The sequence below is a fragment of the Malaclemys terrapin genome, chromosome 2 (assembly GCF_027887155.1).
Source record: "Malaclemys terrapin pileata isolate rMalTer1 chromosome 2, rMalTer1.hap1, whole genome shotgun sequence".
Classification (NCBI taxonomy): domain Eukaryota; kingdom Metazoa; phylum Chordata; order Testudines; family Emydidae; genus Malaclemys; species Malaclemys terrapin.
The window spans coordinates 126,944,989-126,968,791 of NC_071506.1; the positions used below are offsets into that span (position 1 = coordinate 126,944,989).

General features: G+C 47.8%; 1 protein-coding gene across 1 annotated transcript in view; it reads left to right on the forward strand.

The window, feature by feature from the left end:
* The window catches only part of SFRP1 (secreted frizzled related protein 1), a 44,937-nt gene extending 37,440 nt beyond the window's left edge, over window positions 1-7,497 (forward strand). The window contains exon 3 of the mRNA XM_054020130.1: window positions 3,663-7,497. Coding sequence (XP_053876105.1) covers window positions 3,663-3,985 — 323 coding nt within the window. The 3' untranslated portion in view covers window positions 3,986-7,497. The remainder of the gene's footprint in view (window positions 1-3,662) is intronic.
* The last annotated feature ends 16,306 nt before the right edge of the window (window positions 7,498-23,803 follow it).

A 23,803-nucleotide genomic window follows, 5' to 3' on the forward strand; every position in this document is an offset into this window, starting at 1 on the left:
GGCAGTATTGCCAACCCCAAATGTTCAAAAATCGTGAATCGGGCTCGCCAGAAATAATGAGGTTTTGTAAAAATAATAGATTTGGGGTTCTTTGTCGTTGCCTTCTGCTTTTAGAGCCTTTAGGGTGCACTGGGGACACAGTTTGAAGCTTTCTCCACAGCCATGAGGGCTAGAAACTAACTTTTTCTTTAAGAATGAAGGCTGAAATCATTACAGATCCACTTGACTCCAGGAGCTGGGGCTTTAAGGAAAACAATAATTATCACGAGACTCATGACAAAATCATGAGAGTTGGCAGCACTGATGGGGTGTCTGCAAGTTAGTGCAATTTGCCCAGATGCAGAGCTCGGGCTGGAACAGCCCCCTCCAGCCAGTTCATTCATGCTCTCTTTGCAGGCGAGATGCAGGCAGCCCAGCTCCTGGGTTGGGAAGGGCTGCACATGCTGTAGTGCTATAAATAGCCCTTTGTGCTGAGCTCTCTCAGGGGTTGGTACCTGCCTGCATGAGATGGCTGAAAACCGAGGCAGTGTGAGCAAGCACTTCCTGGGGACTGGAGTCAATTTCAGCTCCTCCAGCCCCAATCTCCCTGACTCCATCTGGCATTAGGTTGTCAAGACCATCTCAAGCTGAGTTTGGTTTAATGCTGGGGGAGCTGGAGGGCTGGGGCTCCGAGGGAAGGAAGCTGTTTGTGTTGGCAGCGCTGTTAGACCCTGGAGCCAAGATTCAATCAGTCCTGATGACTGACTTTATTTAAACCCTTCTCCTCCTCTTCTTGCCTGTTGCTGGGAGTGAAGGTGTTTATTGGGATGGGATCAGTGTGTGCCAGGACAGGGCTCCTCAATGACGATTCGCACAATGGTCTCCACTGCCACAGCATTTCTTTTTAATAAAACCACAATACAAGTGGCCCTGCCTTAAATATCCAATGCTAACCCGGCAGCATCAGTCAGCAGCATCAGACAGCTTGGGATGAATCAAGCCATTAGGCTAAGGATTCCTAATTGCCTTCACAATGCTCATGCAAAAAGCAGTGGTGTTGGCCAGACCCCACTGTTTTCAGAACGTGTCCTTAGTCCCCAGGCAGCTGACAGCCAGCAAATACATCCGACATTAAATGATCTACTCTGAGATGTCCCAGGAAATTGCGAGAATCCAGGTCACCAGCAGAGGGGAGAGAGGGAATGTTGCTTTTATGCCATTTTTTTTTCACATATATCCATTGAGGCTATAACCTAGGAGCATCTGATTTGTTAGGCTGGATGGTATTTGAACGTGACAGTACTACAAGTTCTATGTGTTGCTATCAGAATAAATGACCAGAATGTCTTTGCTGTGAACAGCAGAGTCTGCTGAACTGAAATTGTTGTCCCGGGTCAGCCACCTTTTTGTTCCTCATATCTCCCTGTTTTTGGCTCCCAGTTCTGAACATTGGAGACATCGCTGTACACGGGTGAGGGATTTTACAATGTCTTAGCCAAGCCCTGGATTTATGGTTTGTCTGAGCAGGTTACATGTCACCCCCAAGCATGGATAACTGTCCCATAAACATTAGTTACAATGAACAATGAAGAGGTCAGAGCTGTTGGGAACAGGACACTTCCCAGGCATGGGGGTTCCATTACACTTTGATGCCTGGAGCAGAACAAACCCCCATGAACTGATGGGCAGTGTTCTTTCCAAGGGTGTTAGCAACAAGGATGTCAACTACCAATGACATAACGAAGTCAGTTTGCAAACAGGACATTTCCAAAGAGTCCCTGCATATTCAGTATCTCTAGGATTATACAGGTTTCCTGGACCCTTCATCCTGCATAGACATCTGCAGTGCTTCGTATGGAGTTAAAATTCTGCACTGCTAAAGAAACTGGGATTCATAATGAAGGAGATTGCAGCCCAATTTGTGTCTCAGAGCGTAGAGTGGACTAAAAACTGTTACTGTATTTTCCAGACCCGTTGAAAATTGATCTGGGTCAATTTCTTTAGCTCCTTAAATATCCTGAATCCAGAAAACAAATGGAATGAAAATGTAACTGAGGTTTCCAGCTCCATTACTCTCATGTATGGTAATAGTATCACACAGCAGGGCCCTTGGCAAGTGGGCTGGATATTTCTGGCACACAAGTGGATAAATACCATTATTCCCGCTGCCAATGCAGTGGCTAGGAGCATGGGGGTAATAGACAGATTCCGCTGCCTTTTCAGTATTATCATCACCATCTCCTTCCTCCCTTTGTGTCTGGAATGGTCCACAAAGCTGCTTTCCAGAACTCAACATGTACTGTGCAGTGGCAGGGGGGCTCCACAGGGCAGACTCCCATAGGGAGATGTCGGGGGCGGGGGGAGCTTCCTCCCTGCTAGAACCAAAGGCTGCCACCATGTCTGCTTCTGCAGATACATTTAAGATGCAAAAGGAAAGGGGCACAAGACAATTAACCAACTATTCAAGCCTGTTTCTCTGCAGCCCTAAAGTAAACCCCAAACGATGGAAGCATGTTAGTAATTTTTGGCCACATGTGCTTTCCCCCAAAAACAGAAGAGGCAGAGCCAAATGGCACTGAAGGGATACTTTAATGTACAACACATTTTCATCATTTTCTCCCATGTAAACTAAATTCCTCTGCATGGTCGCGGAGAAGGAACATTAATTTTTTATTCAGGTTGCCATTAGCTCAGGAAATCAGGGAGCCCAAAGAGGAAAATCTTTTCCATTTAAGTCATATTGGATGAGCTCTCCTTCTCTTACAGGAAGGTGTGTGCACCTTCGTTAGAGCAATGTGGTTCGCCCTCCTACACCTCAGGTCCCCATTAGACAGACCTATTTCCAAGGAGCCTTCGTTGCTCAACTGCAGAAATTCACTGTGTTTGGAAACTTGTTTCACAGACACCCCAGGGCCAGGAGCAACTAAAAAAATGCATTTGAAAAGCTGAGTCGACCTTTTAATTGGCCCTTTCAGGAATTTCTCTTTGTGCTTGTACAGTAAGGAAATAGCTTTGTTTATTCAACTAACATCTTGCCAGCAAACTGTATGCAGTGCCAACTAAACACATCTGTCTTTCAAATAAAAAGCATGCAGCATGGTTTTAAGAAATAGCCTGCTTTGCTCTTTGGATTGAAACAGGGACTTGAAAATCCCAACTTCACTAGCTCCTCACCCAGACCTTCCCTTCTTGGTGGTTGGGTAGGATGCAAGAATAGCAGTGGCAGTTGATGGGAAAGGCATGGGGTCTAAAGGAGCAGAATGGATATCTGCACTGCCAGTTCATTTGGCTTTCTGGTGTCCATACATAGCTACTGACACAGCAGGGAGGTAACTGCTGCAGCATCTCTACAGGTACAGGTTAAGCAAGGGGCTAGTTGTTCTTTCTTATTTGTATTGCATGGCACCTAGGAGCTGCAGTCCATAACCTCCGTTCCTGCTCCTGAGAGGTTACAATCTAAGGAGAAGACAGGAGACAATAGGCAGATAGGGACAGTCAGGTGGGGGAGCACAAGGAAACAGTGAGACGTTATTGCTCAGCAGCGCTCTCAGCACACCTGGCCCAGATGTGCAGTGTGCTGGCACTGTCTCAGTTCGCTTTGGAAGGCCCAGGAGCATTGCAGTGCTTCTGTTTCATGTATGCAAATGGTGCTCAGAAGTTGTTTTCTCTCTCTTGTTTTTCAGCTTTCAAGATGAAAATAAAAGAAGTGAAAAAGGAGAACGGGGACAAAAAGATTGTTCCAAAGAAGAAGAAGCCCCTGAAGTTGGGAACAATCAAGAGAAAAGACCTCAAGAAGCTAGTACTGTATCTAAAGAATGGAGCAGACTGTCCTTGCCACCAGCTGGACAACCTCAGCAACCACTTCCTGATCATGGGCCGCAAAGTGAAGACCCAGTACCTGCTGATGGCCATTCACAAGTGGGATAAGAAAAACAAAGAGTTCAAAAAGTTCATGAAGAAAATGAAAACTCTGGAGTGTCCAACATTTCAGTCGCTCTTCAAATGATCAGGTGGCTAGAGGGACTCCTGCTGGCCCAGAACTTGCACAGCCCTAGGACTCGGGGTTCAAATTTTGCTCCTTCTGTAGTAGTGGATGTTGTACCTGAGTCAGTTTTGTTTCTTTGTATTTTTTTTTTTGAGCTTCCTTTAAAGCTCCACCCCCAGTATCAGTATTTCCCTGTAAGCGAATGTTTGAAAGTGCAACACATTCATACAGAACAGTCACTGAGGTCACAAACTATTTACACCTGCAATGTCAGAAGTAACCTGTTGCTGTAATGATATGCAAATCTATTTAAATAAGGAACTTGTCAGATAAAAAGAGCGAAGGCGGGGGGTGATACTAGATAATCCTATTGAATTGGTCTAAAGTGAAATAATTCTAGGTAAATTGATTTTTCTTTAGCTCAGGGGTGTTTATTCCCTACATGGGATGTTTTCCACAGTTCTTACTGCAGGCCAATTTTGTGAAATACTATCTGTGGGGAAAGGCCTTTTAAAGCTAATGGGGTGGTGGAATTAGGACATGAATTCTGCAGAAAACCCCACCTTGTAATCTTAGACCAGTATTTGCAGTGTCATCTTTGATGCAAAGCTAATTCTAGATGAAGAACTTTATCATTAGTTGCTTTTTAAATTCTGCAGACTTGAATACCATAGATAGGTGAGGACATGGGGGAAGCAGGTGACAAACCTGGAGCCATCAGGAGGTGTAACATTAAGGAAAACACAGGTTCAGTCGGGACTATAAGCCGTAGAGTTTATATCTGTAGCGGTTATTTTAAAACAACATACGCTTAAGCTGTCTGCAAAGCACTGTGGGACATGGGGGAAAGCCTGCCAAGTCCACACAAGGATTATTTCCATTTGCAGAGTAGCAGGGACAGAAAAGAGATTAGTTTTGCATCAGAGAAGGGGAGATGCTAAAGGGTTTTAATGATATGGGAATTTTCATGCTGGTCCCTCTGGTTTTATTGGCCTTCTCTCATCACTGCCTCAATCATAGGAATGTACCTTATGCCTCTTGATGGGCAAAAGCTGATTGTTTTAAACAAAATACAGATATTTCAGCAGGAACCATCAGCTCAAATAGAAACTCAAATCATGTAGATTTGAACTCACACTCGCCCCCCCGGCACTTCTCAGAATTAGACTGATTTCTACAAAGTGGATCTGGAGCCAAAAAGTCCAAGTTCAGAGACAACTGGGGCCACAGAACTGAGCAGTACGTCGCTTTTTTCAGTGTTTTAGTATATTGCATGAAACAAAATATCTGATCCTTTAAAATTTTTAGCAGTGTCAATTAGTTTCCTACACAAATCCTGTAAGGAAGCCAGTTTAGAAGGATAATGCGTTCTTTGCATTTCTTTCTCCCTCTGTAACTATTATGTACAGGATGTTAATTACCTGGTAAAAGTCAGGTCAGTTATACAGTAAGGACCAGCTCTAGCAGACATTTGTGCCATTTTGCAGGACCAGGGCCTAAAGAAGTATCTGATTCCAGAACATGGTTGGTTGGCACGAGATAGGGGTTCTGAAGTCAGTCAGGCTGTATGTCCTGGTTACTGGGACGGTATTGCTCTGGGACAGGAGGACTGAGAAAAGCTATCAGCTATCAAAGTTACATTGTGGAAAAGCAATTTGTTACTGTAGTTACCTATTTAAAGCCTAGCATAACTGTGTGTTTCTAGGTACTGAATCAGTTAGTTTACCAGCTCTCTGATCTTGTATTCTAGTCCTTTGAAAAGAGGATGAGCTAGATCCTTTTATCAGATTTGTGTGTTATAGTTCAGACAAGGTTTTTTGGACATTTTTATGTAGCTGGATAGCAATTTTACTTTCCCCTTTGCAACACTGCTTGGTGAACTGTCAGCGATTCTGAGACTGTATGGATCTAGTTTTTAGATTTGATTGGTCGTCAATCGGACTTTTTAGTTCTGTTTTATGCATGTGCAGTTTTTGATAAAATTAACAGCACCCAAGAAAATGAGTCCGATGTAACATCACGTTCTTTGTGAGCAGTTAAAGTATCTTTACATTTTGTCTTAATGTAACTGTTTAGAGCGTTAATTTAGGGAAGTGTGGCAGATTGGAGGGGGGGGGGGGCTTGTTTTTTTGTTTGTAAATAGAGATTTTGAGAGAGGAAGTGAAATGTAAAAGGTTAGTAAGAATTGGAACGGAAAAGAGCTACCTTTTAAGGACTGTAAAAATGAACGCAAGGCTTTTGTGTTGTTCCTGAAGGTGGCCTGATTTTTTCTGCTTCTACAAATGTTATTACACCTTTCAAAAAACAAAAAAAGATATTGCTGCCACTCGTGTGAAGGCTAACGCAGCTCCACATTCTGGAACAGAAATAGAACCTGAAAGCACGTCCAAAACATTTCAGTATTGTTGGAACAATAACAGGCTTTTATCTAGTCTTGTCAAACTAAGCCACAGATGGTGAGAGAGTTTTTGTGTGTTACAGGAATTTAGCTACAATCGTTGCTATAACGCCAGTTTGCTAGATAACATTATGGTGTTTTCGTGTAATCATAAAAATAAACCTGCCAGGGAAATCAAGGGTTCACTGAGAGACATGACCTGAAAATGTTAGAATTGGCACCAAAGGAAAATCCTCAGTAATGCATTGATGATTTCATGAGAAAATAGTGTGTGGTTTTTGTAATGTACTTCATTGCAGTTCTAATAGGTACTTCTTGAATTCCTTCTCAGAGCAGCAGACATATGGTATGTCCTCGATTTTTAAATGATTCCTACACTGACGGGGCAAATGCATTTGAATTTTCAGATGAAGATGCCTTTCTAGAAAAGGTCCAGTAAGTTTCATGCTCTTGAAAGTCAGAACCCAGTTCTTGTCTCCTTTTCAGGAATCACCATCTAATAGCTGTTGATATATTTAGTTCCACATGCATTAACTGAATAGCTATTTTAGCTATATACATTAAGCAATTGATGTATCCTAATGGACTGGCAGTACCTATCTTTCATGCAGTAAGGGTGAAGCAGCCTGGTGCAGGGAATCTGCACAAGGCGGTATGCACCACTTACAACATCACGTTAGCCCACATCACAGATGCTCCAGGCCTGACTCAAAGTCCATTGAAGTCTCCCAGCGTCTCCTCCGATGTCACTGGGTTTTGGCTCAGGCCCTCTCTGAGAAGCTTGACTCTTCTTAGAACTAGTATCGGCTTCTACTTTCTCCTGAGATGTGTATAAAAGCTTAGGATACTGTGAAAATGTTTGACATTCCTTTTTTTTTTTTACTTCAGCGTTTTATTCATGTTACATTATTTTACCAGCTGTTTTGATGTTACGACTTATGTTTAATAGCAAGTCCAGTATCTGTTCTTTATTCTTGCATATGTTTTCCCTGTTTTTCCATCCATGTATCAATATTCACTTAACTAAAATTGCTGAATTAATCAATTACAATGTGATTTCCCCTCCTCCCCATTTTTTATAAAGAGATGTTGTTTTCTAACCCTAGTCTGGTGCCTTTCAAATGGTCGCTGAAGTAGGATGGATTAAATCAGGCACTTGGGAATAATCTGCAACAGAACCCATTGTGTATTTACACATTCTGCAAAACTTCCAGAAATGCTTAGAGAGAGAGAGAGAGTGTGTTTGTGTGTGTGTGTGAGAGAGAGAGAGAGAGAGAGAGTGTGATATAGTTAGGTCCTGATACTGCATTCCTCACACACCCAAAACACCCACTGAAACTGCTATTTGGAACTCTTATGGTGCAAAAGTAATGTATGGTCAAGCCTATGGGAAGATCCTTGTTAATTCCTGATGATTACCTGTTCTGCTTATTCCCTCCCGGGCACCTGGCATTGGCCACTGTCGGCAGATAGGCTACTGGGTTAGATGGACCTTTGGTCTGACCCAGTATGGCCGTTCTTACATTCTTAAAGGAAACCTTCACACAGGCTTCTCCCATGTGCGCACTTCTGGATGAGCTTCTTTCACATTTACTCCCCAGTTGGCGCCGCAGCATGCTGTGCTGCTGTATGCTTCCCAGTGCTGCCCAGCCTCCGGCTCCCTTCACCTTTCAGGTGCGTTTTCTCACCACAGTTAAACCCAGCCGCCATCACGTGGTCAGCTGTGCCCTGGGCACTCACTGCTGAAAGATGAAGGAGCCAGAGTACCATGGGGACACAGGGTGGGGAGAAATCAGGCTTGTCAAGGGAGTCCTGTGGGTCACTGATTGCTTAGCAGGTGCATCCAGCACCAACTGGTTAATAGGGCGACCTGTGAGGAGCATTCCAGCTAGTTGAATGGAATAACTGAGGCTGGGGTATCACATGGGAAACACCTCAAGAAGCTCTGTCCGGAATGGAGCTGGCCAAAACTTTGAGGATGAAAAGATATTTCACTGAAAAAATGGCCTTTCCTAATATGTGTGTTTGAGAGACAGAGAGAGAAATTATTGACATTGGCGACATTTTTCTTTTTTTTGGCAAAAATTTCATGGCTTTTAAAAATAAAATCCCCTCCCCCCAACTTTTATCAAAAACACTATTATAATACTTCCATTTACCAAGAACCAGGGTTTGGACAAAATCATTCAATCGATACAATTATGTTTTTGAAAAAGTTTTGAAAAAGAAAATGGAAAAAACCTCACAACAAACAGCGACACTGAAAATGGGTATGTTTGAACCTTTCAACATGAAAACAGCTTTGCAATTTTGAAATTTTTTGCAAACATAGATTCCCTTTTTCCAACCATCTCTAGTCCAGACCTTACCATCCCCTCTCTAAGCGCCTGTGGATAGAGCACTGGACTGGGATTCCAGAGACCCGGGCTCTAGTCTCAGATTCGCCACTGGCCTGTGGGGTGACCTTGGGAATGTCACTTCCCTTCTCTGTGCCTCAGTTTCCCCATATGTGACATGGGGGTAATGATACTGTCCTCCTTTGGAAGCACGCTGAGAACTGTTGATGAAATGCACTACGTAAGAGCTGGGTATTATTGCCATTAAAGCTCTGGCACATCAGACACATCACATATTTCCACTCACACCATGGCTGCTCATCTATACTAAAGAGCAGAGTCAAACTGCCCCTCTACGTGGCAGGGGGTCTCAGAAGTGCCCCATAAAGCAGATTTTAAAGCCTATTAAACGTATGCCAGGAAGCAGATGTCCAAGCATGCAGCCCAGCAAGCAGAAGTTCTCTTACCCCTGCTTTGCTGCTGCTGATAGATCGGGGTCCCTGTTACTTGGGATCCAGTCAGAGGTGGCACTGACAGCAACACAGCTTTGCAGCTATTCCCATGCTCACTCAGCCAATGCTCCCGGCTGCCCTAGCCAGGTGTGTAGACTGCTCAGTGGAATACATCTAGATTAATTGTCCCAGTCAATGAGCTGGATTGGAATACCACGGAGTAAAATATCCATTCCTAGGAGCTGCAGCGAGGTGCCCGGGAGCCCTTGCAGGTTTGCTCCTAACCAGGGTTACGTGGGACGGGATTTTCCTAGTTGTATTCCTTGTATCAATTGAAATCCCGTTTCTGGCTGCACTGTCTCCTTTTATGTTTAATAAGCTCTCTGTGAATATTCTGGAGGCATAGATTCTGCTGGTCTGCAAGAGCGATGTGCTCTGGCTCTGCCCCACAACGTGGCATCAGGCCTGAAAAGAACAGAGTGGCGGGAGTGCTAGAGTGTGCATTCCTCACTGCTGCGCCATTTGGCTGCCCTCACTAAGTCCTGCCGGACCGTTTCTCCCTGTAGTCTCAGCGCTGTCCTTGCACTCACTTCACTTGTATGCTCAGTGCAATGGAATTTACTCCTGGGAACAGTGTTTTCCCCAGGAATTGAAATGGGGGGGGGGTATTCGAATTTATGGGGGGGGGAGTCAGGGCCGATAAGGGATGAGACCGTGAGGGTGAAGGGGGGCTGTATGGCACCATAGTAAAAACTGAAAAATGTTTCATGACCATTTTATTAGATTTAACTCATGTTTTAAAATCTTCACACAAATTAAAGTTGGCTACTCAAGCCTTCTATGAAGCATTACATCTACATTCTTCTTGGTTTCTTCTTGTAATTTTGCACAACTCTGTTAATGAACTTCTTGAATGCAATGCATTCATCTTTGGTGGCTTCTCATGTGTCCGGTACTTCCATTCCTTCAGTTGATATGCTCATTAGTTCATTCACATGATCAGGCAGAAGGTGACTTCTTTCAGAACACAAAATTCTATTCAATGATGAAAAAGAATGCTCAACTGTAGCTGTCGTGACTGGGAGTAGCAAGAGATGAATTCCTACTTCTTTCATCCCAGGAAACATAGCATAAAGATCGGGTTGAGCCACTAGTGATGATAAAAAAGAAGTTGAAGTCAAATCTTCATTCAGTCGTCGTAGGATATTCCACTCTGTGTTCAAATTCTCTATTCTGTCCTGAATACATGGCAGCCCCATTGCTGGTAGTGCCGCACTCCACTCAACTGTCGGTGTTTTATAGGATAGGGATCTGTAAAAGCTACGCAGAGGTTGAGTAGAATCTAGAAATTGCTGTTGTAGATTTTTAAGAATCAAGTCTGTGTACTTTTTCAGTTGTCTTAACAAACACTTCTTGTCCTCTTCACTTAATGATTCAATATAAATGCCTTCATTAGTCAACTTCTGGACTGAGGTCTTTGCTTCTTCCAGTACTTTTTCAATGGATAGCTCTCTGATTGATCCAAATGTAGCCTCTATTGCTGGACAAAGATCTACTACTGTTGTAGCAGATGCCTGGATGGCATTGTTTAATGACCCAAGTGGTTTCAACAGTAGACTTACAAGACAGAGAATGGCAGTAGTTTTCTCTGAAAGTAGTAGCAAAAGTAATCCACCAGCCTCACTACTTAGATCTATCCCATCTTGGTAGATACTTTCCAAAGCCAGTAATAACGGCTGGAGTAATTTTAAGACAACAGCCAAGGATTGCTCATGAGAAGGCCAGCGGGTTTTCCCAGGTTGGACTTATTTGAACTTCAGTCCCAGTGTATCTTCTATATTTTCCAAGATATTCAGTCTTTTTGGACTCTTGCTGAAAAAAGGATATAATGAAGACATTACATTTATAGCTTTTTAAATGTCTTTTGAGGAGTCTGCATCACGTACTAGCGCTAGTTGGAGTAGATGGCCTCTGCAGTGTGTATAGGAGAGACTAGGGTTACGCTTTTCTCTGAGCAAAGCTTGTACTCCACCATGTCTTCCAGAGAAGTTTGCAGCTCTGTCAAATACACAAGCAGCCATCTGTTTGGGCTCCAATTGACAAGCTTTTAACTCTTCTAAGATGTAGGTTGTCACAGATGCAGCTGATGTGTCTTCTATAACTTGAACATCTAGAAATGAATCGACTGGCCTACCACTGACATCAAGATAACGTACACAATGATTTAATACTTGATGCCCATTTGCATCGGTGCATTCATCAGCCATGTATGCAAATTTTTTGAATGTGGTGAGAGAGTTCTTCACTTTATCAACTGTTGAGTCTTTCACTGTTGCACCGCATGCTTTTAGCCAGTCAGTTGAGTTTCTTGCAGAAAGATAGTGAGCATTTGCTGGTCTTGTTCAGAACCAGTGTCCAACTTCAGGATGAACAAGTGACAATGCACTTAACATTGGCCTCCAGTTTGTAGTGTGTGGTATCTCTTGCTTAAATAGAAAGTATAATGCCACAGTCATGTTTGTTCGCATGAACTGTGTTGTGTCTCCAGCATTCTTAACAGCCTCATTAACACTTACCGGTGTTGTCCTTGGTCAGTGGAGACTCAGAGTTCAGAGTTGCTTTCACGTGAGTTCACCTTCCAAGTGAGGGGGCAAGAAGGCACCTTGCTCGTTCCTCCAGCTGCTCACTGTTCGCTCTGGCCACTGTTGTTCATTGTGCCACTGTTCACTCCATCGCTTTGTTGCTAATGGCCCTGCGCCGTCACCTTCTACTGCCACCTGCCACTGTGACCTCTGAGAGTTAGTCTATTGAGGTTCCACCCAGCTCTCAGTGATTTCAGCTGATCTCTCAGTGGGGGAATCTCACTGCTAGATTGGGCCGTCTCTTCCACAGAAACACTGTCCCACAGCAGATCTAAGCACTTAGACCTGGTCATCAGTGATTTCAGCTGTAGTGGTCACTTAACAAAACAAAAGACTATCTATGGAGCCTAATCAGCTGTCTTTAAACAGTGGAGACCATCAAGCAAAACACCTGTCCCACCCTCTCTCTTGATGACCTCAACAAGCACAGGCTAAGTACAGTTCTACTGCCCGTTACTCATACAATAAGAACAACAACATTTCATTACCCCAGCATTCAAGTGATTTGTAACCCAACCCCAGCCAAAATCTATCACTTGGGCAACACAGCTCTGTTTGCTGGATACTTAGGTAGATTAGGTGTGAATAGAAGAACAGGAGTACTTGTGGCACCTTAGAGACTAACAAATTTATTAGAGCATAAGCTTTCGTGGACTACAGCCCACTTCTTCGGATGCATAGGTGTGAATGTAAATACAATCTGGTCCTGAAGCCTGTCCCCCCAGCCCCAGCTCATCACTAGCTGTCTGGGAGAGCTCATTTAGACTTTGCATACAAATCATCATTTGAAATTATTAGGTTGGCCAACATCACCGAAATGAATGCACTGACATTGTCATCAAAAACAACAGCTGTATAAGGAAGCTAGTCTATGTTCAGACTTTTCAAATCTATTACACTTTTTCAGATACATATATTTTATCATAATGGGGGGAGGGATAGCTCAGTGGTTTGAGCATTGGCCTGCTAAACCCAGGGTTGTGAGTTCAATCCTTGAGGGGGCCACTTGGGGATCTGGGGCAAAATCAGTACTTGGTCCTGCTAAGGAAGGCAGGGGGCTGGACTCGATGACCTTTCAAGGTCCCTTCCAGTTCTAGGAGATGGGATATCTCCATTATTATTATTATTATTATACACTATATATGTTTTTAGTGTGTATTAATGTTTCAATTTCAATTAAAATTTCCAAACAATCACTAAACTGGCAACACTGCATGTAACTAGTTCACAAAACTGGGGGACGGGATGTTGGGGAAATTCAGGGGAGGTGTAGGGAAATCCCTGCCTGGGAAGTTGTGGCCATTCAAACATTCCTGTTATGTGGTAGCCTCTCTCTGGGGCACCTCGCAGTGTGGGGACATCACTGACTCCTGAGGCTAAAATTATGGGTTGTGAGAGGGAAATCGTCAAAACTTTTCAGCCACCAACCTGCTGAGGACAGAGTCCAGTGGCCCCCAACTAATGGGACAGGTTCCATCAGCACTGGATTTACAGGGCCTACAAAAATGCATTGGGCTCCCTCAGCTAGTCCTACAGAAGCAGTTACATGAAACAAAAAAGCCAAACGAGCAAACATCGCAGCCCAAATTGGGCCAGTGTAGGAAGTGACGTGCTTTAAAACAAAACAGCAAAGCATCCCTCCGCTTGAATGTCACCTCTGCATTCCACCCCCCAGAGATGCAATCAAAACAGTATTTATCCACATGGGAAAATGACAGAGCTGTGGAGAAACCTGCCCTCTCCTTCTCAGCTGCACCGAATGGATCACAACTACTGAGAGTAAGAGAAGAGTGATTGTGCCTGTCCTTTCCCACGTTCCCACCCCAGCCAGCAGGGCTCACTGACTCACCTGCAGCAGAGAGGGGGGTTATGGGAAATTTCTGGCTTGCATTCTGTACCAAGGTAAGTTCCATGCTGACTGGCAGGCTGGCTGCACCAATTCTACCAAGAATATTCACACCCAGCTAGGGTGACCAGATAGCAAGTGTGAAAAATTGGGACGAGGGTGGGGGGTAATTGGTGACTATATAAGTAAAAGCTCCAAATATCAGGACTGTCCCTATAAAATTGGGACATCTGGTCACCCTACACCCAGCTTGCCCAGTGGCGTGGCTCGGCTTGTGTGGCTGCTGAGGGCTTGGAAGCTGGGCTGAACTGGGAAAGCTTGAGGTGGTTTTCTTCAGAGTTTCACCTGGAACAGGAATGTGGACTAGGAAGCCTGGTGACAGGACTTTGCTTTCATGGTTCCTTTGCTAGCAGCTGGGTTGGTTCCCTGCAGAAGGAAAAGAATTAAGACAGAAAAATACTTCGATCCACTGACAGGAGAACAATTGGGGACAGGTGGCTGCTGGCCCTCTAGAGGAGTCTATAATGATTAATTATGCCCAGTATGGACAGGCATGGCTGCAGCATGAAGGCCAAGGGGAGATGGGTTCCAGAGCCAGCTCCAGGATGAGTCCAAACCTCGCTCCCCTGTCACAGCTGTGCACTCACTCACATCAAGAGCTGTTTGCTTAAAAGGAAAGTAGGGAAAGCCCCAGCAATTTCCAGCCTGCAGCCCCTGCACATCAGGTTGATGTGGTTCCCATTAGGGTGCCCTCCCTGCTGACAGACATGAGGCGGCCATTACTGCTGGGTTGCTGTGAGAAAGGTTCTCCCTTGCTGTCCGGGGCATGACATTACTTGTCACGTCCGACAAGCTAAGCAGGGATGAGCCTGGGGAGTCCATGGGTGGGAGAGCTGCAGGGAGAACCAGGTTGCTTCAGGGGATGGTATTGGTGGTGCTCCTCTCTGAGTTAATCAGGCTAGTGCAGTGCTCCAGCATGACAGCATGAAGGAGAGCAGGAGCGAATGTCCCTTGGACCTTCTGAGCAGTGGCTGTTAACTCCTTTCCAAATCAGATAACTACCTCCAGCATCACACCCTAAATCCACAGACAGGGGGGAGGGATAGCTCAATGGGGGGAGGGATAGCTCAGTGGTTTGAGCATTGGCCTGCTAAACCCAGGGTTGCGAGTTCAATCCTTGAGGGAGCCATTTAGGGATATGGGGCAAAAATCTAATTGGGGATTGGTCCTGTTTTGAGCAGGGGGTTGGACTAGATGATCTCCTGAGGTCCCTTCCAACCCTGATATTCTATGGTTCTGTTCTATGGACAGTTGCAGCTGGCTTTGGGGTTCTGTTGGGCCCTTTGCTCTCAAGTGGTAGAGTGCTCTGTGAAACAGCTGCTGTCTTCCCTCTCAGAGTCACTTGTGCTTTAGCAGGTACAGAGTTGCTGCCTTTGTAAAATGCTTTGTGGTTCCTCGCTGTATCCTTGTAAGGTTATTTAGGCCCCGATTTTTGAAGGGATTTAGGCATCGCTGCAGTTAGCATTGCAACGCCTAACTGAGTTAGAAGCTGATTTAGGACAGTCAATGAGATTTTAGCTCCCAAGTGGCTAATTCTCCTTTGAAATTAAACCAGGTGTTGCAAAGCGGCCTGCAGCAGCACCTAAATACCTTTACAAATCTGGGTCTCCTGGAAGATAAACAGTTGTTGACAGGACAAATTATTTTCTCACCTACATGTTAAAAGAGAGGGCGACAAGCACGAGTGGGAGGGAACACAGTCAGTACGGCACCGTGCAAACGGCCACGTTCGCAAGCTTCCGTGGATCCTCTTTGCTTTAGCAACAGGAACAGCTGAGCGTGTGTCTAGCTAGTGTAGAATGTTGGTTTGGAGGAAGAATAATGGACACCAGCTCACAATCTCTGCTCCTTGCAAATGCACAGACGAAACTGAGGCAAACCCAGTGAGAACAGACCCAGCACTCCCCCAGCCCGAGTGACGAGTTACCACCTCACCCTGTTGCACTGTGGGTGAGCCCCAGAGAAATGTAGTTTTCTGACTCTGTAAACTGACCCACTCTCACTTTCACCTGTATGAAGAATATAGTAGTATGTTATTCCCTGATAACCAGAAACTTCTATGCTTAAACTCTGTGCCGTTCACTTTATTTTAACATCATCTTAATAAATAGTTTAATCAGCCAAGTATATTTGGAGTCTTTCCTCTGGGATAGGCCAGGCACAGCAAGGCGGCACTTGGTGTTGATCTGTGAGGAATAAAGGAAAGAATATTGACTGAAGTCCTTTATAATTTCCCCCCTCCCGGGCCATTCCTCTCCCATCACCTGAATAAACTACCGACGTTGTTATGTTCTCCTGGGTGCTCCTGCTGGGGGGAGTGAAGAATGCAGGTTCATTACCGGCTTGTTCGGCATGCACTACCTTGAACCCAAACTTGTCTGGATACCACAGAGCAGAATAATTTGTAGTGTGGCGGAGCCATTTGTAAACTTGGGCTAAGTGTGAATCGCCATGGGTTAGAATGTCCAGAAGGATCTCAGGTTTTGTGCAATTGTTCTATGTCAGGGGCCCAGGCAATTCTGTACCGACACTGAGCTTAATATGGGTCCTAGAGGTACAGTGTCAGGGAGAGAGAGAGAGAGATGCTCTTCTCAGCTAGGCCCCTGGTAGATGGCAGAGATTTCCTTTGGTTAAGGGCTGCCTGTCCCTCCATTGATCTCTGAGTTTTAAGATGAGTAAAACTTAGATTAGTGCAAACTACATGGAGTCCATTGTCTGAGCAATGCATCCCAAAGACATGCTTCATGGGAAAAAGCCACAAGAACATATAGGCCCTTGTTCTCCTTAGCACTATGGCCCTGTTCTGCCTGGCTGTGTAAATGGCCTTTATGTGGAAGTAAACCACCAGACCAGTGTCAAGGGTGTAAATAAGATACATAGATACAATGCCTGTGGCAGAACACTGCTCAGTTCTCTAATGGTACATTTTGATGAGACAATCTCGACCTATTTGTCTTTTGTTGTTGTTATTTTAAACTTTTATCCAGTATATAAACTTCTGAGCTTTGCTTTTCTCTCTTCTGCAATTGTACACAACACCCTCCATAAAACAAATGTAAAAGAAACCAAATCAATCTTTATTATAACTTTTTCCACGTAGACTGTATTTCCCATGCCTTCAGATGTCAGCTTCATGTGGCATAATCATATTGTCCGTTTTCTTTTGAGATGCTGCTCACTGCTGTCCAGTGATGGATGAAATGAAAGTTCAGAATGTAGTTCAGAAAAACATTTAGATCATAAAATCACAGACATTGGGGATGGAAAAGACTATTGAGAAGATTGATATTAAATAATTATTTATTCCCAGTGTCAGATGTGGCCATGCTGCCTTTAGATGATCCATTTGTGTGGATGCTTATTTGAAACATAGCTCACCTATCCAAATCTCAGTCTGCAAAATTAGTTGGGAGACTAGAGAACATGCTTCCATGGGACATGGCTGCTGCTTCTGCAAATATCATGGGAACCACTTTCCGAGGGGTGGGATTTCAGAATTTCTGGTTCTACCCTCCATCCACAAAATAAATAAATATGGAGGAAAAAATCCCCAAACAAAACAAACTGTCCAATCAATTCGGAGCCTCAGACACAGGCGAACTTTGGGAATTGTGTGTATGCCAGGGGATGGACTGCACTTGTTTTTTCCATGGTGTTTCACCCATTTGTGAATGGAGCAAGAAAGCTAAAGCCAATTAGCTGCCAGAGGCATCTCCTGGAGAGCTGTTAATTGCAAACAGTGCCTGCGTAACCTCACCAGACTCCCAAGTGTTACCCCTGAGAAGCTGATAGATTTGGTGCTCGGGGTGTTTGTAATGTACATGCAGCGTGGATAACATGGGAGGAATCAGACTCATCAGAGAGCAAAGCCCCACATGTCCTGCTGCTGAGGCCAGACCCTGTTAGCTCTGAGCTCTGGTGGGGCAGATAAAACAGGACCCTCCACGGGAATCAAACCTCCCCCAGGTTTGGATTTGCAAAGCCCAGGCCTGTTGGCCTAACTCCAATTCTGCACTACCCTCTTCATCTCATTCCCTGGTGGCCTGCGGCTGCCACCATCCTTTCTATAGGGTCGTGGGCCAAGAGCAGGCCAGAGAGCATGTTCTCAGGCACAGCCTGCCAGAGGGAGGGCCTCAGCACAGGAGACTCACATGGTTTGTGCAGACCCTAGTAAGGAGCCTGGTCCTATGAGGGAATGAGTCACCCTGGGAGCTGAATAGGGTGACCAGATGTCCCGATTTTATAGGGACAGTCCTGATTTTTGGGTCTTTTTCTTATCTAGGCTCCTATTACCCTCCCCCCCCATCCCGATTTTTCACATTTGCTGTCTGGTCATCCTAGAGCTGAGGGTGTTCAGCATCCTACAGGACCGCATTGCTTTAATGTGTGGGGACTGCAGTAATACCAGAGCACCCACAACCGGGCTCGGCATCATGACCCAGTGGAGAGGGCACTAGCTAGAAGTCAGGAGATGTGGGTTCTCTTCCCAGTCCTGCTATTGGCCTCTCTGTGCATTACCCGGTCTGACAGTATACTCCACCCCTAAGCTTCAGCCCAGCATTTTCTCCCCAGGAGCCTGGCTTCTCCACCAGTCGGAAATGTGGCTGCCGGTAAGAAAAGGAGCCAGCCTGCATTTGTATTTTGTGATTTGCTTCATGGAAAGAAACGGCAAAATATGAATTAACACAAATTAAGTCAACATGTTTAACGGCCCCCAGGCACACAGTTGCTCGGTTGATCCAGATAAGGCCCAAACCGCATCAGTAGGCTGCACATTCTTTGCAAGAGGTAAAATGATCAATGTCTTAATTTGCTGCTATTGCTTCATAATCACTGATGTGTTCATATAATTATGACTCCCTTGTGGAACATTTGTCTCGGTGCAATTGCTTACAAACTTTTCCATATCAGTATCTCTTACTGTGCTGGTCCTTGTGCAATCCTTTCTGCTACACGGAGATTCCTGCACTTCCATCAGGAGATATTATTAGAAGATTATCTTCGGTGATATTTATGTGGGTAGTATTTGTTTTTCCATAGGAGTTCAGCATTCAGTTTAGGAAATGTTATCTAGTAAATATAAGTATTAGAGTATCAGAAGCATCATCTAGGCTTGGCCAACAGCCACTAGCTAAACATTACACAACTACAGACAAGGTTGTGCGGGGCTAAGAGTACAGAACAGAACAATGAAGTGATGTCTGCAGTAGCCTGCAATAAAGAAACTGTGCGTAATGCTACTGGATATCTTGTACCCTCTCACTTTCTGGGGAGAAGTGCCCCCAAAATGGCAGTGGGTCATTGCTTCCAGAGCAGGTTTAGTGCACAGGTGCCTGGCCCACATGGACAAGGTGGGTTAAACACATAATTTTATGCATACTGGAAACACAAAAGGTGCCTTTTATAGCTTCACTTTTTAAACATGAACAATGAAGGAAAAAAGGCATGTTCAGAGCAGTTGAATATGAATTTTTTTGTTCATACCATTAAACAGCTTGTATTTCTTGCTTTAAGAAGTTAAAACTTCTTTAATTATTTTTGACTGAAAAATACTGTGTGTGAGCATTGGGAGAGGATTTACAAACCCTGCAGTGGGTGAGCAGCTGGTGGCTCAGGGAGCCCTGCCCCGCCACACCTGCAAGGCATGATGATCTTGGAGGAGGACCCTTGAAAGGGAGAAGCCCGGTTCCGAAGGGCCCAGCCCTGGGAGGAGGACAAACCTTTTCCCACTAACTACTAAGTGGGAGACTGTGATCGGCGTTGGCCCACCTACCCGCTAGGGGGCGGTGGGGAGCTATGAGGTCACTGGCCGGCCTGCGTCACACCTCCGTCAGCGGGGAATTAGCGGCGGGGCGGCCGCCAGCCAGAGTCTGTAGCGCGCCCCTCAGGCAGGGGAGCGCCGGCAAAGGTCAGTAGCGCGCCCCTCAGGCAGGGGAGCGCCGGCAAAGGTCAGTAGCGCGCCCCTCAGGCAGGGGAGCGCCGGCAAAGGTCAGTAGCGCGCCCCTCAGGCAGGGGAGCGCCGGCAAAGGTCCCGGCGTGGCTCTGCCGGGTAGGGGAGCGCAGGCCCACCCTACACCACTGCGCTCCAGCCCAGGGCCCTGACAGTGGCAGAACGGGGGTCCCACCACTGGGTCAGCGGGGTCAGCCCGCTACATAGACTCACCACTGTGCAGCTCTGTCCCTGGGCTACTTCCTACCCGATTGCTCGCCCGAATCCCTCTGGCCCCGTGAGTGCGTCGGGGTAGTCCGCTGCTGGCAGCTCCGGCTCCCCCTCAGGCTCAGGCTCCTCCAGCTCCTCTGGGTACTCGGCTGCTGGCAGCTCCCGCTCCGACTCCTCCAGTTCCTCTGGGTACTCGGCAGCGGGCAGTCCTGGCAGCCCCAGTCCGTCCTCCAGGTGAGGTTTCCATGGGTCCAGGGCCTCCCCTGGTGTGGCAGCAGGCTCTGAAGGGAGCAGCCCACAGTCTGTGTCTGCCTCCCTCCCTGGTGCTGCCCTAACTGAGCTAAGGGCCCCGCCCTTTATACTTCCTGTTCCACCCCTCCCCTTCCGGGGGGTGGAGCAAGCTTGGGCTGGCCCCGCCCACTCAGGCTGAGGGAAAGGCCCTTTACCCTCAGGTTCGGAGGGCAGCCACCCTGGCCCCCTACATACCCCACCCCTCAAATCCAGCTCCCGAACCTCGGAGCTGGTGTCCCCCGCCTCCCCCAGACGGGAGAAAAAATCCGCATTGGCGTTGTCCCGTCCCGCCCGATGGCGGATCGTGAAGGCGTAGGTTTGTAGCGTGAGATACCACCGCTGCAGGCGGGCATTCGCGTCCTTCATCCGGTTGAGCCACTGCAGGGGTGCATGATCTGTGACCAGTGTAAAGGGGGCCCCGAGGAGGTAGTAGCGGAGAGCATCAACCGCCCACTTAACAGCTAGGGCCTCCTTCTCCAGGACGGAGTAGTTCCGCTCCCGGGGAAACAGTTTCCGACTGATGTAAACAATAGGATGCTCCTCCCCGTCCACCTCCTGCGAGAGGACAGCCCCAAGCCCCACGCCGGAGGCATCGGTCTGGACAATGAAGTCACGATCGAAGTCCGGGCTGAAGAGTACGGGCTCACTACACAGGCTGTCTTTGACAGTTTGAAAGGCCCTCTCGCAGTCCCCAGACCAGCACACTCTGCGGGGGCTATCTTTGGTCAGGAGTTCTGTCAGAGGGGCCGTAATGGTCGCAAAGTGGGGTACGAACCGCCGGTAATAGCCGGCTAGGCCCAAGAATTGACGCACCTGCCTCTTCGTGGTTGGCGCCTGATATTCCTGGAGTGCTTGAACCTTTCCGATGAGGGGGCGTACCTGTCCCCGCCCCAGGGTGTACCCCAGATAAGTGGTTTCTTCCCGCCCGATTCGGCATTTCTTGGGATTGGCTGTGAGGCCGGCGGCGCGGAGGTCCCTGAGGACAGCTGCCACTTGGTTGAGATGTTCCTCCCAGTTACTGCCATAGATGACCACATCATCCAGGTAGGCGGCGGCGTACTTGGTGTGAGGTTGCAAAAGCCGGTCCATCAAGCGCTGGAAGGTTGCTGGGGCCCCATGGAGGCCGAAAGGCATCCGAGTAAACTGGTACAGGCCTGAAGGGGTGGCAAACGCGGTCTTCTCCTTGGATCGGGGTTCCAAGGGGATCTGCCAGTACCCCTTGGTGAGATCTAAGGTGGTGATATAGCAGGCTTCTCCCAGCCGGTCAAGGAGCTCATCGACGCGGGGCATTGGATACGCATCAAACTTTGAAATGGCGTTGACTCTCCGAAAGTCAATACAAAACCGCCGGCTCCCATCTGGCTTCGGAACGAGGACGACGGGGCTCCGCCATTCGCTCTGGGAATGCTCTATAACCCCCAGTTCCAACATGGCCTGGACTTCCTCCTCCACAGCCTCTCGCATTCGCCTAGGCAATGGCCGGGTCGTCTCTCGGACCACCACCCCGGGGTCGGTCTGGATTGCATGGTATGCGAGCGTAGTCTGTCCGGGCTTCGTGGTGAAGGTCCTGGGGAATGCCTTCACTAAGCAGAGGGCCTGTTCCCGCTGCTCAGCAGTGAGCGTCTCGGCCAGCTGGGGTTCCCCATTATCAGAGTCTTCGGGGGGTTGTGGCCCAAGGTCTGGTTCAGGTGGGTACGGGGCAATTAGTAGTCCTTCCCGTTCCCGCCAGGGTTTTAAAAGATTTACATGATAAATCTGCTTTCCCTTTCGGTGATCAGGCTGCCGGATTTCGTAATTGACAGGCCCCACTTGGCGAAGGACTTCATACGGACCCTGCCAGCGGGCCAACAGCTTTGATTCCTCCGAGGGGAGCAAGAGGAGAACTCGGTCCCCGGGGGCAAATAATCGGACCTGGGTGTCCCGATTATATTGCTGCTCCTGGCCCCTTTGGGCCGTTTTTAAGTTTTCCCTTGCGAGTTCACCTGCCCGGGCCAGCCGCTCCTGCAGCTGCAGGACGTATTGTAAAAGGCCCTGCGTTGAGGATGGTGTATGTTCCCAGGTTTCTCTCAGGAGGTCCATCACTCCGCGGGGCCGTCGCCCATAGAGGAGCTCAAATGGAGAGAACTTCGTGGAAGCCTGTGGAACTTCCCGGACCGCCAGTAGTAAAGGGGGAAGTAGTTGATCCCACTGACGGAGGTCCTGGGTGGGGAAACGTCGCAACATTCCCTTCAGGGTTCGGTTAAAACGTTCGACTAACCCATCTGTCTGGGGATGGTAAACTGAGGCCTGCAGTTTCTTAATCCCCAGCAGGGCACATACTTGCCGGAACAACTTAGAGGTGAAGTTGGTCCCTTGGTCAGTAAGTAACTCTCGAGGGAGGCCTACCCTGGCGAAGATCTTCACGAGCTCTGCCGCGATAGTGCGGGCAGTGATACTCCTTAAGGGGATAGCCTCAGGGAAGCGGGTGGCGTAGTCCATCAAGACAAGGATATACTGGTAGCCTGCCTGACTTTTCGGGAAGGGTCCGACCAGGTCCATCGCTACTCGTTCAAACGGAACGCCCACTGTTGGCAACGGAACCAGGGGGGCCTTCCGGACCCCGGCCGGGGCGGCGCGTTGGCAGTCCGGGCATGACCCACAATAATCCTTCACCTCGCGGTGGATGCCGGGCCAGAAGAACTTGGCCAGGACCCTAGCCGCGGTTTTCTCTGGTCCTAAATGGCCTGCGGCTGGGATGTCATGGGCTAGTTTTAGGACCGCCCGTCTATGAATGCGGGGAACCACGAGTTGGGTCCGGACCTCTTGAGTTTGCGGGTCCCGCTCTACGCGGTAGAGACGATCCCGATCAAGTTCAAATCTAGGCCATTGGGTCGCCCGCTGGGCCTCCACGACCTTCCCCTCTACCCGTGCCAGCTGTTCATAGGCAAATCGGAGTGTAGGGTCCTCCCTTTGGTCTCGGCTAAAGTCCCTAATGTCCACCGGGGGGCCCCCTGTTTCCTGGCCATCCTGCCTGGGTGAAAGGGATGGGTCAACGCCGGGGTCGGGGCTCCGGCCTGGGCCTGAGTCCGTCGCAGAGGGGGCTCCCTCAAAAGCCTCTTCCGGAGATAGGGACCGGAGCACCTCGACGAATTCTGGCCAGTCCCGGCCCAGGATGATTGGGTAGGCAAGGGATGGGGCCACAGCCACGTTCATTAACTGAGTTGCCCCGTCTACCGTGAGAGGGACCTGCACCGTGGGGTACGGTTTCACATCTCCATGTATGCACTGTATCCGTACCTCCCCGATGATCTGCTCGGTGTCCGGGAGGAGGGACTGGCGGACAAGAGTCTGTCCACAGCCCGAATCAACTAGACCCACAACAGGTGTCCCGGCGATGCTCATGGGGGCCGTCAGTTTGGCCGTGGATGGTGGGCGGGCCCGGCGCTCCCCAGTGTACACCTGGCCAAAATCGCATTCCATCGCCGTACAGTCTCGTTGCAGGTGGCCGTACTCACCACACTGAAAGCAAGGTCCTACCTCTGTGCGCCCCGGCCGTGCAGGGTCACCCGGGTGGCCGCGGGGTTGGCCGGGGCCCGATGGACGGGCCAGACGTCCGGACGGTGCGGTTTGTGGGGCCTCGGGCCGTCGGGGAAAAGTAGTGCCGCTGCCGTTTGG